Here is a 19,709-nt window from a genome sequence, read left to right on the forward strand (position 1 = left end):
AGTCAAGCAAAGTCAAAATCATTGCATGAACCATTTTTACCATTCTCCCCCCAGGTATACCCTCTTCCACACTCCCTCCCTTTAGCTCCCCAACCATGATTCTATTTTTTTTAACTTTTTTCTTTTGCAAGGCAATGGGATTAAGTGGCTTGCCCAAGGCCACACAGCTAGGTAATTATTAAATGTCTGAGGTTGCATTTGAACTCAGGTACTCCTGACTTCAGGGCTGGTGCTCTATCCACTTTGCCAACTAGCCACCCCCCCACCATGATTTGTAAACCCTTTTTAATTAAAGTATGGATTAAGATAGGATCACTTCCTAATCTCTTTATGTCAAATCCTTCTAAGTAGGTTATTACCCTCTGACCATATGGCACTATAAACCTCTAAGTATTTAGTAAATTAAAGTTACTTCTGATTTAATTAAATATAAAGCCTTTCAGTACTCTAAGTCCTGGGACACTCTGAAAGTCTCTCTTAAGAACTTTACAATTGATTGTAAGGTATGGGAGACACTGACACAGAGCTGCCCAGCATAGGGAAAAGTGCTGAATTCTTTGAGTAAAACAGACTTAAAGTACTCTATGAGCAAGACAGACCTAAAGTAGGTCAACTGAAACATTTCAGCTTTTCACCTGGACTATTTGTGCATAACTCGTGGATTTTGAGTTCATAGTGGTCTTATCAGCCACAGTTGGATGCCCTATAATTTTTCTCAAACATAGGGATGTCATTTTGGTATTCTTCAATAGGACAAGAACTAAGCATATCCATATTCGTAAACTACAATCTCCTCAGCTATATTCAATCTTTTAAGTATCTTGAGAAATATAGTTTTCAAGAGTTATAACTATTATTTTCCCTTGTAGAGTTGTATATAATTCAATGAGTAACATTTGTGTTTTTGAGTCTTGTATTTAAAGACTGAATTTTCTGTTGAGTTCTGGTCATTTTATCAGGAAATTTTGGAAGTCCTCTATTTTGTTGAACATCTATCTTTTCCCCTGACAGAACATGTTGAATTTTGCTGGGTAGTAAATTTGTGGTTGTAATCTAAGGTTCTTTGTCCTCTAAAATATGTCTTCCAGGCCCTCTGATCCTTCATTGTCAAAGTTAATAAGTCCTGTGTAAGTCTGATTGTGCTTCCTTTGCATTTATTTATTTATTTACTTTATCTATCTATCTATCTATCTATCTATCTATTTATTAGGGTTTTTTTTTTTGCAAGGCAATGGGATTAAGTGTCTTGCCCAAGGTCATGCAGCTAGGTAACTATTAAGTGTCTGAGGTCCCATTTAAACTCAGGTACTCCTGACTCCAGGGCCCAGGCTCTATCCACTGTGCCACCTAGCCACCCTGCTTCCTTTGTATTTAAAGGCTTGTAGTACTTACTCATTTATTTGAGCATTCTGAAAATTGACTGTGATAGTCCTTGAAGTGTTTATCCTGGGGTTTCTTTCTGTGGAGGAGTTCTGTGTATTCTTTCAAAGATGATTTTTGTCTTCTTAATCTAGCAGATTTGGGCAGTTTTCCCTGATAATTTCTTGAAATATATTATCCAGGCTCTTTTTTTTTTTTTTGATCTGGGCTTTCTGATAGACAAACAATTCATAATTTATCTTTTCTAGTTCTGTTTTCCAGGTCTTTTGCTTTTCCTAAAAGGCACCTTACATTTTCTTCAATTTTTTCAGCCTTTTGATTCTGATGGTATCTTGGTGTCTTATAGATTCATTGCTTTCTATTTGTTCAGGTCCAATTTTTAGGGTTTTATTTTCTTTGGTTAACTTTTGTGCTTCCTTTTCCAGTTGGTTAATTTTATTTTTTGTTAAGTTGCATTCCCTTTCCAGGTGGTTGATTCGAGTTTTAGATGAGTTGCATTCCTTTTCTACTTGGTCAGTTTTATTTTTTGAAGAGTTACATTCTTTTTTCACTTGATTATTTTTACTTTTAAAGGCATTGATTTCTTTAATCAATTTTTCATAATTTTCCTACATGGCTCTCATTTTTTGCATTTTCTTCTTCCTCTCTTTGGTTTTTTAATTTTTTTTAAGCTCTTCTATATAGTTTTAGATTTCAGTCCATCTTATAGACTACTTTGACACTTGCCATGTAGGAAAATTTTCATTGCTTTCTTATTCTGATGTAGCATTTTTAATCATCTCTATCTGTGTTAGTGTTCTTTTAGGTTTTTTTTTTTTTGCTTATTTTGTTTGAACCCTGCTCCTGTGGTATAGGGAGTGTAGACCCAAGCTTTTTGTGCTGGACTGGGGCCTGACCCTTGACTTATCACTAACCTAGATGCTGCCTATTCAACCCAGGCCTTGCCTATGCTGAGGTTTGTTTCCTCCTTTATGTCCTCACTCTGTCTATGCAGTGGTTTGTTCCCAACCCAGTCCTGTCTCTGCCCCAGTGTTCCCAGGGTTCAGACTTTGGGATTGGGACGCTCCCAACTGGCTTACTAGCTAGCTCCAAGACCTCTGCTGTTTTCTAGCCGTTGGGACCTGGACTGCACGATGATGTAAAGTCTCCTGCTGGCTTTCTTACTCTCCCACCTAGCTGGGCTTTACATTCCCTTTTTCTTGGAAGAAACAGATTTTCACTGAAAATTCTCCATGATGTTTATAGTTGAAATCTTGTTTAGATCTTGACTTCTTTTGTTGAGATCTGTAGCTTTAATGTTAGTGTATAGGTTTCATTGAATGTTGTATAGGGATAAGTTCCAGGAACGTGCTAACTTCAAGTTGTAATCTTAGCTCTGCCTTGAAAATGGATGTGCCTTAAATTTGAACCTTTAGAAATTCATTCCTTTTGAACTAAAACATTGCCATCAGGAAATCCTTATCACGTATTAAAATAAAAATGCTCGTTGGAAAGTATTGCAAATTAAGCCATTATTAGTCATTAATAGTCATTATCAGTCATTAATAGCATGATTTAATGAAACAGTCCCCTCAAAAGAAGGTCCATTTTAATAGTGGAGAACAATAACCTCAAAGTACCATATTCCAGTTCACCAGTAGCAGAAATAATTGCTAAGAACAATCTTAAATGAGTTCATAAACTTAATTACTTGATTTCTATATTTATCAAAGTCAGAAGTAATTTCACATTCATAGAGAGAAATGCATACATATATAAAGCATTTTATAAAATTTAAATGCTATTGTTATATATTTATGGAGTTAGAGGAAGAGATAAGATTGTTTTATAATGAAATGGATTTTTTTTTGATGCCTTCTTAAATAAACCTCTTGACTGATGTACAAGTTAGCCCCATCTTATATAGGGAGAAGAGTGTCCAGTCTAAATTCCATTCAATATACAAATTCAAATAATACTTGCATATGTATGCTTCTAAAAGTCTCTTAATTATTGTTTCTTTCTAGGAAATTTAAGATGCTAGCTGAATCATTGAAACTTATTATTATTAATGACATTTTAATAAATCTCTTTCTTCCATTTTCAAATATGTCAAATAAAATTACTTTGTTGAATTTCTGGGTATCTTTTATACTATGAAATTAGAGCTGGACAGGAAATAATTGATCCTTTACTCCAATGTATTCTTAACTTTTTTCCTCTGTCATAAGCTGCCTGGTTAAACCTCTATATTTCTTTCTCAGAATAATGCTTTTAAAGTAAGAAATTAATATGCATAGGATTATAAAAGAAACTAATTATATGTAACTGAAGTAATCAACATATTAAAAAAATCAAATCCACTTCTGAACACTCATTTTGCAAATTAAAAAAATATCAAACAATTGATATGCAAAGCTGTTAAATTTCAAAGAAAAACAATAGCTAGAAGTTGGTAAAAATAGTAGCCTTGGGAAATTAATTTTGACTTTGATTAAATATAGAAATTGCTGAGGTTCTTAATTCATCTTTGTTTTTTAGCACTGATTTCTGCTCTGGTCTATCTGCCTGTCTATCTATCTATCTATCAATCTATCTATCTATCATAACCTCTACTTTTGTAATATTCTCTGCCTTCCCCTCACCTCTATTACCTCTACCTCATCTCCACGAGTAAACTGATTCTATTCCTGGGTCCCTGGGTTCTGATAGGTTAACTTTTTCCTTCTTTTGCCAGAGCCCAGTATTGCACAACACTTCTCAGTGCTCTCTGGCAGTCCTTCCTTCAATTTTTTTTCAATTATTTTCCCCCATTAGAATGCAAGCACTTTGAAGTCAGAGGCTGTCAGGCTTACTTGTATTTTCTTCACCAATGCATAGTACAGTGTGTAGCACATATAAAATGCTAAATAAAAACTTAAAAACAAATTCTATTGTGGCAACAGTTCAAATCTGGCCTCAGACACTTAATAATTATCTAGCTGTGTCACCTTTAGCAAGTCACTTAACCCCATTACTTAGAAAAAACCCCACAAACAATCTATTTTCTATCTAGCTTCCTTCTTTCATTCCTTCTTCATTTTTGTTTCTTTCATTTGCTTCTTTGTTGCTTCATTCCTTCCTTTTTCCTTACTTCCTTCTTTCTTTCTTTCCTTTTCCCTTCTTTTTTCCCTTCCTTCCTTCCTTCCTTCCTTCCTTCCTTCCTTCCTTCCTTCCTTCCTTCCTTCCTTCCTTCCTTCCCTCCCTTCCCCCGCTCTCTCTGTAGACCATTCAGATGATTTAGAATCATTCCATAAAATAACAAACTAGTGGGCAGAGAGAATAAGAACTATTGTAGAACAGTATAAATCTTAATTGAAGAATTCATAGTATTTCAATCCCTTATTTCTAAGAAATAAATTAAAGGAATAATCAGGAGACTTGTGTTTATAGGGGAACAAATACACCTCCTTTTTTCTGACAAGAGAGATAATTTTCTCTATAAACCTTGGATGTTGTGTGTGGGTTCATTATAGCTGCTTTATTCAAATAGTCTCCCTCCATGTACTGTCATTGTGTTAAATGGGAGACAAGTTTTATTTAGGTCATTTTTTATTGTTTTCATCATGAAACATTTGACTCTTATTTGATCTTTATATAAGAATATACTTTGCATATAATAAGAATTTAATATACTTTTTTCACTCAGTTATTCCTTTATTCCTTCATTTGTTGTAAGCATTTATGATCAAGAAGATATGGACACTGCACTGCATCATTCTAGAGATAAAATATTCTATTTCAGTTTTATTTTTTGCAGCTCTATTTTATTTTTTTCTTTTTATGCTATTATCATTTGGCACAGTATTTCAACAGAATGAATCTGTGTCCTAGACTTTACCAGTTGGAGGGGGAGAGAATGCTCTAAGAAAAGTATTCAAGTTAGAAGTGTAATACCTTTCTACACTGAAATAGGAGGTAGGTGGGTAGAATTTAGGGTAAGTTAGGAGAGCGATGCCCTCCTACATCATTTTATATGGAGAAACTGAGACAAATAGGGTTAAGTGATTTGTCCAGGGTCACATGGCTAAGTAAGTGTCTGAGGACAGTTTTGAATTCAGGAAGGTGTTTTTTTCTCACTCCAGTCTCAGCATTCTATCTGTTGTGATACCTGACTGCCCCTTTCATCCCAACTGAATATTATTAGATCTGACCAGTAGAGCTGGTATTGTACTGTGGTTCATCAGAAAGAATGCAAGTTTTGTGTTATAATGACCTAGGAATGAATCCTTGCACTATCACTTCCCACAAACCATGGATGAACCACTTAAATGCTCTGCACCTCAAATTTCCCTTCTTTAAAATAAACAAATTGGATTAACTGTTCAATAAGGCCTCTTCTAACTCTAAATTTATAAAATCTTCAGGTCTTTTAATTATTCCAAATTTTCAACAGTTATCATCAGAATGGTACTGTCAGCAGATCAAATAGGCTAAACAGAGATGGCTAGTTAATTTTCAGTGTGGGCATTTATAACTTGGAAATTGGAAAGTACTGCAGATTAGCTTTGATTTATTTGTTTTGTTGATTGTCTAGACTTAAAAAATGGAGAAAGTGTTAATAATAAAGACTAATCTTTTGCAAGGTAATGTGGGGTTAAGTGACTTGCCTGAGATCATAGCACTAGGTAATTATTAAGTGTCCAAGCTGGATTTGATCTCAGGTCCTCCTTATTCCAGGGCTATGCTTTATTTATTGTTCCATCTGGCTCCCCCATGCAGACTAATCTTAAAAGTGATTCCCAAGTACATTTTTTTCCTGGAGAGGCCAGTAAAACACCCATCAGCACATTCCTGCTTACATGTGTAACAACTAAGGGCACACAACAAACCTATCAGCATCCCAATTATATTCTCAATTTTTTTTATTTGTTAGGAGATAATAATTTAATCTGCTATTTGATCTTAATTATTCTTCATTTTTATCTGTAAAATGTGTACATAAATGTAACTGTAATTTAACTATTCACGATTTCCTCCACTATAAATGAGATTAAACTGACCTGTAATTTAGAAAATGCAAGATAATCTATGATAAGGTGATAATAATTCCTGTCTTGACTATTTAGAGCACAATTATAAAACTCGAAATGGGGTACCTTTTAGGAGCAGCAGAGTAGTATTGAAAGATGAGTTCTAATTTAAAAGGCAACTTAGGGAAGGAAAATGCTTTTGATGTATGTATGTGTGTGTGTGTGTGTGTGTGTGTGTGTGTGTGTGTGTGTATGAGAGAGAGAGAGAGAGAGAGAGAGAGAGAGAGAGAATTCAGTAATTATCTGAACAGTCAAAATTCTTCAGAAAAAAGATAAGAAGATAGACTTTATCCATTTTGGCCTTAGCAGTCTTCTATTTTGTTGTTGTTGACATTTTAATTTTACTGAGTTTGTGACATTGGATATTGTGATTGCAAGTAAGAAAGTACACATAGGTAATATATGAAGACATTTTGGCTAACTACTCTTCCTCTAAAACCCTACATTGTTATAAGTAGAAATTTTGATCTTTAAAGTTAATATGTGCAGAACAGAAATTATGGCAGGTTCTACAAATCTGGAAAGGCTTCAAGTATAAACCCTATAGAAGACTATACCTATAATCTGAGGACTAACTTACTTTAAATTGAAGAGGCTTGTCATTAAAACACTGAACAACAAAATATAAGCTCTGGCAGAAAGCTAACACCATGAAATAAAGAGCTCTTTGATTTTTGTATTCTCTTGTGTCCTGAAGGTTTAGTGCAGTGGCCCACACATTAAAAAAAAGTATCTGTGATGCCATCTGTGTAGTGATGAACTCCCCATATACAGAGTTCTAGTGAAGAAATCTCTCTATCAAGGTAAATTGGCAAAAACTCTATAATTTATATACTTAAAAATATGTCTGAGAGCAGAGAGAAACTAAATGAGTTGTCCAGGGTCATCTAAACAGTATAAGCTAGAGGTAGGACTTGAATCCTGACTGAGGCTGACTGTCTCTTCAGCACACCATACTGCCTCTATATTACAGTAATTGAATAAATGTTTGTTGAAGTTAAAGAATTTTTACCCAACAGCTCTTAAAACCATACTGAATATGTGGAGAAGTTTAGCCTGAGTAACCTACATTAATTAAATCATAGTTTTTTGAAAGTATTAACATAAGAAGAACAAAGAAAACAAAATGGGAAAAACTTTTAAAAATTAAGAATAGAGCACTGTCACAGGACTTCTGAGTAGAAATATATCAAGGAATTAATCATTTTAACCCCTTCATTTTACAAAGGAAACAACTAAGACTGTAATGCATTTAATGATCTACCTAAAGTATTATAACTAGTATGTGGCACAACTGGAATGATCAACATATTTTGGCCTTCTGGCTCTACATCCAGTAATTTTTCCAGGATAAATCTTTAAGCAGAAAAACTCCTTAAGATGGTTTTTTTTTTTGGTACAATTCTTGCTTTTAGTTTGTTCAAATATATCATCTTCTTTATGGGCTATGTTTTTTGTGGAGATATGAATAAATATGTACACATCTGCTTTATTAAACTGTTGTATTTTTGGCTCCATTTACCATTTTGATGAATAGTCATCAACATTATCTGAATAAGAAAGAGTGAAAAACTTGAGCTTGTACTTGTCCTTGAAATGTTAAAATGGTCCCTTGAGTAGTTAAGAAGGAACATTTAATTAAAAAAATACAGCCAAGAATGGACAAAATGTAATCATTTTCTGATCCACATTATCCACAATGTTGTCAGGAATAATTTTTTTTTTTAATTCAACATCAGCAAGAGTGATTTTAATTATGTTGCAAGTATGAGAATTTCACATTTCTCCTTTCACCTCCTGAATTTAGTTGAGAGATATTGATGGTTATGAGGTAATAAACATGATTTAAAATTTTAGACCATCTCAACTGGTCTCCACTGAGTGAGATAAATGGAAATAAGTTTTCTGATCATGGCTTCTTCTATGGCAGAATCCTTAGTGGATTTTTGTATTGCTGTATTGATTTCTCTATTGCATAAAGGAGTGTCTAAGACTCAAAGAATAGATTTGTTTAAAGTTGATAACACACACTTATTGCACCATTACTGTATAAATCTTTGTCCTACTTTATAGTCCATCCATTTATATGTACACTTTTTCCTAAATAAAGAATAGAGGGCTACATAATATGCTTTAGAGAATAGCAAAGTAGGTGACCATTAGTTCCCTAAAAAGGAACCATGCTACAGAAGTTTCACTGAGAAAAAGGTTTTTTGACTGAGCAAATTTCTCACAGCAACTTTCACATCCTTGTTCCGAAGGCTATAGATGATGGGATTCAGCATTGGGATGACTACCCAATAAATCATGGAAATAAGTTTGTCTGTTGCTTCCAACTTGTCAGCTCTAAGAGGGTCCTGAGACTTGGGTTTTGCATACATAAAGAAGATGGTCCCATAAAATATAGTCACCACTGTGAGGTGGGCTGAGCACGTTGAGAAAGCTTTTTGCCTTCCCTTGGCTGAGTTCATCCTCAGAATGGTATAGAGGATAAAGATATAGGAGAAAAAAATCACCACCAATGGTAGAACCAGAAAGATCATGTTGGCAACCATCATACTAATCACATTGAGGGAAATATCAGCACAGGCTAATTTTAAGACTGCTAGGATCTCACAAGCAAAATGATTGATGACATTATTTCCACAGAATGGTAACTGCATAGCAAGAGTTGTTTGCATTACTGAGTTGATCCCTCCCAATAACCAGGACACTGAAGTCATCAGAACATACACAATCTTGTTCATGATGATGGGGTATCTTAGAGGGTTGCAGATGGCCACATAACGGTCAAAGGCCATCATGCCCAGGAGTAAACATTCAGTGCTTCCCATGGCAAAGCCAAGGCACATCTGCACTGCGCATCCTGTAAAGGAAATGTTTTTTTCCTTAGATAAGAAATTTGCCAGAGTTAAAGGTATACAAATGGTTGTGTAACAAATGTCCAGGAAGGAGAGGTTACTGAGGAAGAAGTACATAGGTGTATGAAGGCGAGAATCAGATATACTTGCTATAATGAGGACACCATTACCAAACAGGATTACTATGTACATCACTAGAATTAGAAGGAAGAAAATGATTTCAAGTCTTGGGTAGCCAGAAAGTCCTAGAAGAAAAAATTCTGTCACAAGAGTTTTATTTATTCTTTCCATTTCTTCCCCTTGCAGGAATTCATAGGAAGAAATAATACAAAATGCTTTTTATCACTGACTCACATGATATAAAGTTCTCCAGCAATTATATTACTTGGTTGTCACTATAGTTTGACTTGAAATTATTTTCATTTCTGATCTCAATGAAATTTCTTTTCTTAGCAGGAAGCAAGCACCAAAAGTACATTATCATAGGAAGCTCAGAAGTGTCTGCTTCTATTGTTGAATTCCGTCTTCTGGAGTTGTGGGACTCATGTCTGCTATGTCTCTCAAATAGTAATGTCTGATTCTGTGTAGACCTAGCTAGGGAATGACAGCAAAGGTAAAAGATCAAGAATGGGATTTTTCAGAGATTTTTTTAGTGATTCAGTATAACTGATTTCCCTTGCCAATTTGTGAATTAATTAGTATGAAGAATACAATTCAGTATAGGTTTATTTAGCACCTGCCATGGGCAAAATATTGTTAGCACCAAAGATGCAAAGACAAGAAGTTTATGTTTTATTGAGTGGATACAGTATATATATATATATATATATATATATATATATATATATATATATATACATATATGTGTATATATATATATATATATAAGCAAAGACTAAAAGGTAAAATGAGACTGACATTCTTGTGTAATAGTGAAAAGGTCAGACTTACTAAGAGTAGAGTAATGAAAAGTGTATTGGAGAATAATGGGTGGATAGGTAAAATGAGGTTGTAAAATCTCTTGGAAATTCATGCAGAGGAATCTGGATTTAGTGAACTAGTATGTAGGGATTCACAAAAGGCTTTTGATTAAAAGAATGAAATGGTGTGAACTACATTTCAGGAAAATCTTCACAGCTGGCCTGACACTAATTCTGGTAACCAAATTCATTACATGTCCATCAATTCATTCACTTGATTTGTTAGAATGAGTAAGTTTTTTAAGGGAGTATTTTCAAAGACTTTCGGAAAGGAATTTTTTGATGATCCAAACAGTTGAAATCGAAGTGAAGATAATATATATAATTTATGATATGCCAGGTCCTATGGGAAGCAGCTTTATCATTATTTTCTCATCTAATCCTCATAATAATCCTGCAAATTTATTGTTATTTAGTTGTTTCAAGTGAACCAGAGATCAAGTCCTCAAGAATTGTAGGCAAATGGGGGTTAGGCTTAGGAATTTCAGGCTAAAGAGGAAATTCAGAAACTAGGAGATTGCTAATAGCCTATTGAGTAAGACAGTATGGGTAAAATATGAACAGTTGTCTATAATCTGCATCCTTGCCTATTAAATGAGGAGTTTAGACTAAATGGCTTCTAAAGAACTGTTTTTTATAACATTCTATGAATACATCAAAATGCTTACAAGCTACATAGCATTGTGATCTCCATTTTCCTGGAGTGAGCACAGTCATATATGTCTTCATTCATATACTTTACTCTTCATTTCATAATACCTGGAGAGTTTCAGAATTATAAGACTGGTATTTGAAAATCAGAAACTAGAATATTTAGTCTCTGGAGTAAGTGATGGCCATTTCTCAGAAACTAGATATCTCCCTTTCCCCCTTCAAGGTGGATACTATTAGATTATTCTCATTTAATAGAAGAAGAAATTAAGGCAGAGATTAAGTGACTAGCCTAGAGTCACTCCATCAAATATATATTTGAACTGAGGTTTTCTTGATTCCAAACACAGCATTCAAACCACTATAACATCTGTTCACACACACACACACACACACACACACACACACACACACACACACATATATCTGTAGTATTTTATGGTTTACAAAATACTTTTCCATTTTATATATATATATATATATATATATATATATATGTATGTATATATATGAAATGAAGCTTCTGAGCAAATGAATGAATGAATAAATGCACAGGTAAGTAAATAAATAAACAAACAAATATAAGGGGGCATTTCAATTACTTTTAGAAAGTAATTTTTTGATGACCTGAACAGTTGAATTAGAAGTGAAGATAAAATGATAGTAACCAACATTACAACATTTATGATATGCTAAGACCCATGGGAAGCAGATTTATCATTAATTTCTCATCTCATCCTCAAAACAATCCTGCAATTTTGTAGTTGTTTCATTCTACTTTTCACTACTACTCTTGTGGTTTTCTTGGTAGAGATTCCAGAACAGTTTGGTAATTCCTTTTTCCAGTTCATTTTACAGGTGAAGAAACCAAGGCTAACAGGGGTAAGTAACTTTCTCAGGGTCACACAGCTAGTAAGAGTTGGAGGCTGGGATTTGAATCCATGAAAGATGAGCCTTCCTAACTTTAAGCTAAGTGCTCCATCTACTTTGCCAACTGTCTTCCTTTTCCCTTTCAAGGTGGATGCTTTTAGATTATCCTCATTTTATAGAAGAGCAAATTAAGGCAAACAGAGCCTAAAGTCATTCACCCAAGTAAATGAGCCTGGAATTGAGCTGAGGTTTTCCTGTCCAAACCCAGCATTTAAACCACTGTGTCACCTAGTCACCTCTGTTCATCCCTTACACACACACACACACACACACACACACACACAAACACACACACACACACACACACACACAAACACACACACAAACACACATATGTATGTAATGCTTTACAGTTACAAAATGTTTTTCCATACATCATATCATTTAACCCTTTCAATATGCCTGCAAAGAAAGCAGGGCAGGGATTATTAAATCATTATGTTGCAGAATTTGAAACTCCTAGAGTTTTAAGAATTTTGAAAAAAAGATTTAATCAGTGGCAGAAGCAGGACCACAGCCCTGATTTTTTTTAAACTGCTAGTCTTGTTGTTTTACTAAATTACAGATAATAAGACCTGGAGCTGGAAAAAGACCTCAGTAATTATCTAGCCCAACCCTTGCCTTCTTTAATTGAGGAAAATGAAACTCAGAAGTGAAATCACACATTAGTAAGAATTAGAGACTCTGGATCTCTTGCTTGTTCCTAGATGTAATAGTAATAAGTTCTATCCTTAGGACCAGCCAAATTCTGTGATTAGGTAGGAATGGTTTGTATCTGTGTAAAATGGGTCTACTAAGCAATCTTTAAACTGAAAAGTGCCCTCCCTAGTCATTTTATCTTTCCTACAAACTGATGTGTATTGGGAGATTATATTTTATTGAAAGCTCAAAAGCACCTATATTTTCAAAAAGAAAATATTTCCATTCTCCCTGTGCAAACTACTCCGACACCTACAGAGTTTATTCTAATTTCTTTTCCCAAAATTACCTGTCTAGGTTTTCCTAAAAGGGAACCCCTTTGCTTTTTTTTTTTTTTTGCGGCTCTCAACTTCTGGCATAGTACACTTAGCTAAATAGGATTTCATTCATATATGTATGCATTCATTCATCATCAACAGAATACCTATTATGCACAATGTACCTTTCTAGGGGCAAAGGGAACCTATGAGATTTGAACAAAACAAAATCCTTAACTTCATGGAAGTTACTATCCCAGAGTGATCGTACAAATATAGATAACAGATAATATTATGCAATAAGTATATTAGAGAATTATAAAATATATGTGAGGTTCAAGCCATTTCCATTTGCTTCAGAAAAGTCTGCAAGTTGAATATTACATAAGAAATATAAGGCTAATTTGAAGGATTAATGTTTTCACTTCATGAGCTATTTTTTCTTTTTAACACTAATTTCTATCTAGCCTTTTGCTTTATGTTATATTTGTGACTACATGTCATGCAAATTGTTTTTGTGTGCTAAATTTCTGTGCTAATTGAAACACTAGTTCCTTTTTTCCCCTATTACCAAAATACTGTACAACATGAGAAATCTTTAATGACATCCAAACCTTTTTGGGTTTATCGTAGTCTGATGAAGCTTTTGAATTTTCTTCTCAGAATAATATTTTAAATGCATAAAATAAAATGAATAGGATTACAAAGAAAACCAAATAGATAGAAATAAAACATATTTATAAAACAAAACAAAACAAAACAGTGTTCAGTCTAGGTTAAGAAACTGTGTTATCCATTTTGTTATCCATTAAGAAAATGTTATCCATTTTGCTTTTTATGTCAGTCATTGTGCTAAATGCTGGGGTGATAAAAAAGACCAAAAAAATTTAAACTCTTGCCCTGAAAGAATATACATTCTAATTTGGGGAAATAACATGTAGATAACTAGGCTTATAGAAGATGTATATAAAAAAATAGATGAAGGTGATCTAAAATGAGAAAACTGCTGGGGGTATTGGGAAAGGCCTTTAAAGAAAGTCAGATATGATTTGTCTTTAAGAAAGCATAGAAAATGAGAGGTGACAGTAAGTGGGGCAGAGAATTCTAGTCAAGGGGAACAAGGAGTGAAAAGGCAAAGAGTGTCTCATGGTTTCAGAGGAAGAATTTGAACCCAGGTCATCCAAACTCCAAACCATTCTGACCGATATGTCATGCTGCCTCTATATAGAATGTATGCATTAAACACTTTAAAAATATTTGTTGAATTGTTCTATGATAATTAGTATTCTATTAAGAATAATAAATAAAATTGGCCAACTAATTGGATCATATTTTTGAAATTTTTTCCCCATCCATAACTTTTACCTTGAATTTTGTAGCCAGTTGTTCATTAAGGGATCCACCTCTGATATGTCTCTTTAGGACATTGTCCCTCTGAAAAGATTCTTTATGGCTTTTATTCCTAATGACCTTTATCAACCCCAATCCTCCTTGATATTTTTGTAGTATTTTACACTGCCAATCACCTCTACTCCTCCTTATTTTCTCCTTTCTGAATTTTTGTGACAAGGTTCTCCTTAAACATGAAGGTAAGGTAATTTGTTTGTTATGTTTCATGACAGAAGACAACTATTCCTAATGTGTGTGCTATTTGTTGCTATTCAGTGATTTTTTTTCAGTCATGTTCTCTTCATGACCCCTTTGGGATTTTCTTGGTACAGATACTGGAATTGTTTTCCATTTCCTTTTCTGGATCTTGTTACATATAAGGAACCTGAGACAAACAAGATTAAGTGACTTATCCAAGGTCATATAGTAAGTTTCTGAAACCACATTTGAACTCAGTAAGATGAGTATTTGTGATTCTAAGCTCTGTACTATATCCATTGTGCTACCTTGTTTCACTAAACTTCTTACATAGTAGAGGGTTAATAAGCATTTATTGCCTACAGCTTAGAACTTAAATATTACAAAATTTCTAACATTTAAATCTTTGTTTCTTTAGCTATGTGATACAGTGGATAGAACATGGACCTTGGAGACAGGAAGATCTGAGTTCAAATTTTGCCTTAGAAACTTACTAGTCCAAATTCCAGTTATTATCATTTATTAGGATGATTATTATATATTGTTTTCATATTTTCATGTCATTTCAGAATTATAATTTCAGATTATTTATACATAATGATAATTATATATATAGTAATAATTATTATTATTAATTCCTGAGTTTTGCATGAGATTATATACTGTGTGGAACAACAATGAATTCCTGCTATAAAACTTTCTAAACAAATCACTCAGGATAGGAAATAGCCACAATTAAAAAAAAATCAAATATTGAGTAATTGGACCAAGTATAAATATCAATGGTAGCTATAGATTGGAATATAATAACCCATGTTATCCATATTCTATATAACCAAATCCTCATGTAGCTATGATCAGAAATAGAAAAATTTCACTGTGAAATCTGGTCATAATATCTAATATTTACCTAGAGGTTTGAGAAATTATTTCCACTTCTTCAAAGAGACATCTTGCTTCTTCTAAAATATCATCAAATACATTCTGAAGTTAAAATATTTTGCATGCATTTCATAAATAGTAAGACTTTCATAGATGAATCACAGTTAATATTTGTTAAGTAGCCATTACCCAAGGCTAATCCCCAAAGCAATTTAAAGTTGAAAAGAAAAAAGTGCTGAATTTAGAAACTTTCTGATGCTTCAGGGACAATGGCCCTCTGAGCAATTAGAAAGAAGATGTCAGTGCACTCTAATTGAAGAGTGAGTCAAAGGAACAAGAAAATTTAGTTAATTCAGCTTTAGGGAATGGGAATTTTGTGGAATAATTGACAAATTTAGGATTGTGGGTCAGGCAAATTGGACAAATAAGACAACTTTTAAAACTCTATATCCATCTATCTATCTCCATTTATCTACCTACTCATCTGTCTGTCAGTCTCTCTGTCTCTTTCTACACACACACACACACACACACACACATACACACACCCCAGAAGATGCATAGGTACATATTTAAGTGAGGCAGGATTGTTCAAAGTCATTAACCTCACTCTTTCCTCCAGTCCTAGTAGTACAGTGACAAGACGAGGCAAGATGACTGGCAATGACCCAAGATACAATGGGAGACCCTGACCTTTTTAAGCTATTTCCCAGATCTCAGTTTGCTATAGACTATACCCATCAATATTAAACCCTAGGTTAGAACTGAGACAAAGGATAGCCTAGTTTGACTTTCCCTGAGAATCAGTCTTGGAGAGGAATAGCCCCAGTTTCTTCAGATCAGAAAACTAAGGAGATTAACTGACTTGCTCATGTCTACATAACTAGCAAGTGACAAAGATGGTATTTGAATCCAGATCTTCCTAATAAATTTCATATAGCTGTGTTTTGGAAAGAATAAATGAGCAGAATGATTTGGTATAAAATATTTTTTCAATACTCAATATTTTCAGTGAAAAATTGTTTTCATTGTGAATTAAATAAGGAAGTTGGATTGAATAATTTCCAACTTTAACTTTTGTATGAACTATTGTCCCACTTCTGTACTTAGTCAACATAATTCCGCACTATCTTTATAAGCATAAAGGAAAAAAAATGCGTGTTAAATGATTCAATTTCAAAAGCTACTACTATAGTCCATAAACCCAGAAATGCTTTCTTTACTATTTCTTTACCAAGTGAGATCCACTCAGAATTTTTGTGGGTCTGCAACTTGGAGATGAAATAGATGCCCATTTGGGGAATCTATGTTAACTGTCTCTGCTGGGCAGTGGGAAATGGTGTGGGTGGCCTGGTAGTTGTTCCCCTGCCTGTGGAACAAAGCTGGGTTTAAGGATGGAGATCACTTTGAGAAGCCATTCATGGTCTCAGAACAGAGTGGTAGAAGCAGAGAAGTAGATTAGCAATATGAACTGGATTGGCACAAAACTAGCAGCTGTTGCCTAACTGAGATAAAGAGACAGCCAGTGGATAGACCACTAGGTCTAGAATTAGGAAAATCTGAATTCAAATCTATCTTTTGAAATTTATTAGCTGTGTGACTCTGGGTAAGTCACATTCATTTTGCCTCAGTTTCTGCAACTATGAAACAAAGTCTTCTTAATAATTCAATTGGATATGATCTCCCTATGTTCCTTTTGTTGCCTATGGTCTATTCTGCTTTGCTTCACTGATATTTTTGTAAATATACAGGACACGGTAATTTTCTAAGTACCTCAAATTCATTGAAAATTTTGGAGGCAATCAAGTGCCCAAGGTGACACAGCTAATGTGTCTGAGGTTAGATTTGAACTCAGATCTTCTTTACTCCAGGACCAGTGCTCTACTCATTGAACAACTTGGCTGCCTCCTCATTCAATGTTTGATGTTTGTCTTTTGTTCTCGAAGAAGACCATGACAACAGGAAGGTGATGCCATGACAAATATATGAATTGGATTTGAATGAAGGAGTGCTGTGCTAAAATCACCAACTTCACTTTCTCCTCCTCAGTCATCTGGGTCCAGAGGCCTGATATGAATCAGGATGGGAGATAGTCGTGGATGTGAGGCAATCAGGTTTAAGAGACTTGCCCAAGGTCACATAGCTAATAAGTGTCAAATTTGAACTCCTGAGAGAGTTGGCTGAGTTTTGAAGAGGTTAAGTAACTTCTCATGATTACAGAACTCATGAAGAAATATTTAAATATTTAGGAAATATTTAAGGAAATATTTAAAAGCCAGACTTCTCAGATTCCAATTATATATATATATATATATATATATGTATATATTATATATATGTATATATATGTGTCTCTGTATATAATATATATATGCTATATTGCATTTGTATATATATATGTATATATATATATATATATATATACATATGCCATATAACATTTTACTAAACTGCTTTTCTTCAACTAGGAAATAATAAATGTTATTGACTTGCTTCAGAACTTCAAACACCCAAAGGGAGAGGGAGCAAGCATTCATTAGATTCCTTCTAAGCATTTTTCTTTGCACATTACAAATATTATGTCATTTGATTAGAGTATACTTTTATTTAGTTCAAGAAAAGAAGTGTGTGGATGCTGAATGTGGATAACTAAGTCACATATTCCTTTATGAAAAATTTCATAAATGCAAACTTGTTTTAAAGGCTATGTACTTGCTGTTTTACTGAATAGTTGTGACAACCCCCCACCAATAAGACTCTCCAACCATCCCCCAATGAGGAAAAGATGAATAAAAAATGCTGCAACAATAAAGGTTTAAATAAAAAAGTTTAAGATATGTTATCAAAAACATAGGATCAGAAAAGGAAATAGGATTGCTCACCAGTAAGATTGCAAAAATAGGTAGAGATTCCAAGTTACACAATGATATATTTGTGACACTTAAAAAATAGAGTAAGGCCTCTACTGAGAATTTTTTCAGAAAACATGAACCAGAATTGTACAAGAGGGGATGGATTGGGAGAGGTACATGTTCTTTGTTGTAGAAGATTATGTCTCAAATTAGGAATTCAAGAAATTCAAGTAAGTTGTTACCCTATTATGTGGACCTGCAGAATGGAGTCAAACCAAATCTTTCAGTTTCCATAGGGACAGATTTCTGCTTAGCACTTTTTTCACTGCACCAGTCACATCCTTGTTCCTCAGACTATATATGATAGGATTGAGCATGGGGGTAAAAATACCATAAAATAAGGCAATCAGCTTATCTGTGGTCAATGAGGTTTTGGACTTGGGCTTCATATACATGAAGAGGATAGTCCCATAGAAGATGATCACCACAGTCAGGTGGGGCTGAGCAGGTAGAAAAGGCTTTGCTTCTCCCCTCAGCAGAGCGGATCTTTAATATAGTGGAAAGGATGAAGACATAAGAAATAATGATTAATAAGAGAGGGGTCAAGGTAACGATTATAGTTCCTACTAGCATGATGAATTCATTTAAGGAGATGTCAATACATGCCAGGTGCATGACTGCCAGGATTTCACATGTGAAATGGTCAATGACATTTTTCCCACAAAAAGGCAACTGCATAGTAAGAATGGTTTGAAACAGAGAGTCAAAACCACCTATTAGCCAGCACAAACTTGCCAGATGCATGCAAACAGTTCTGTTCATGACAATGGGGTACCTTAGAGGGTTACAGATGGCCACATAGCGATCATAAGCCATCACAGCCAGTAGGACACACTCTGTTGTTCCCATGGCAAAGGAGATTGACATCTGGGCTACACATCCTGAGAAGGACAAGGATTTTCTATTTGATAGAAAGTTCACCAGCATTTTGGGCACAAATGAAGATGTGTAACAGATGTCTAAGAAGGAGAGATTGCTGAGGAAGAAATACATGGGGGTATGAAGATGGGAATCCAGAATGGTCAGGATGATAATAACACTATTTCCAAAGAGGATGACTATATATATTGTTATGCATAACACAAAAAATAAAATCTCAAGTTTGGGGTATTTGCAAAGTCCCAGTAGAATGAATTCAGTTATGACTGTCTTATTGATCCCTTCCATGTCTTTCTCCTTTTAGCTGTAGGAAGTGAGAGGAGAATATAAAACAAAGCACTATTAGGATTTGAACAAAAATTTGAGCCTTATTATATAATGCTGGTCCTGGACTATGTTATTGTATAGACTTCTGGTCAGGTTCTTTTTTTGTTAACCTGGAAAGTCATTTAATCTTTGTCCTTTACAGATTTTTCTTCATTTTTCTTTATCTGTAAAATTAGGATAACAATGGCATCTACCTCAGAGAGTTATTATAAGGATCAAATGAGATAACATGACAAGCATTTTGCAAATCTTTGTTTCCATTCAAAATTGTATTTTCTTTCCTCCAGGATACCTTCCAATTGAAGTCATTATT

General features: G+C 34.2%; 2 protein-coding genes across 2 annotated transcripts; both read right to left on the reverse strand.

Moving 5' to 3' along the window:
- Positions 1 to 8,614: 8,614 nt before the first annotated feature.
- LOC141494755 (olfactory receptor 13C4-like) lies at positions 8,615 to 9,619 on the reverse strand. Its single transcript, XM_074195950.1, has one exon. It carries the CDS (start codon positions 9,581 to 9,583, stop codon positions 8,615 to 8,617), a length of 969 nt encoding a protein of 322 aa, XP_074052051.1. The 5' UTR covers positions 9,584 to 9,619.
- Positions 9,620 to 18,399: 8,780 nt separating this feature from the next.
- On the reverse strand, positions 18,400 to 19,357 carry LOC141496433 (olfactory receptor 13C9-like). Its single transcript, XM_074198973.1, is given in 2 exon segments — positions 18,400 to 18,627; positions 18,629 to 19,357. Coding segments are annotated over 2 exon segments (957 nt in total).
- Positions 19,358 to 19,709: the final 352 nt, after the last annotated feature.

The sequence above is a fragment of the Macrotis lagotis genome, chromosome 8 (genome assembly GCF_037893015.1).
Source record: "Macrotis lagotis isolate mMagLag1 chromosome 8, bilby.v1.9.chrom.fasta, whole genome shotgun sequence".
Classification (NCBI taxonomy): Eukaryota; Metazoa; Chordata; class Mammalia; order Peramelemorphia; family Peramelidae; genus Macrotis; species Macrotis lagotis.

Coding starts and splice junctions, on each gene's coding strand:
- LOC141494755 (XM_074195950.1), bottom strand. CDS start 9,583: ATGGAAAGAATAAATAAAACTCTTGTGACAGAATTTTTTCTTCTAGGA.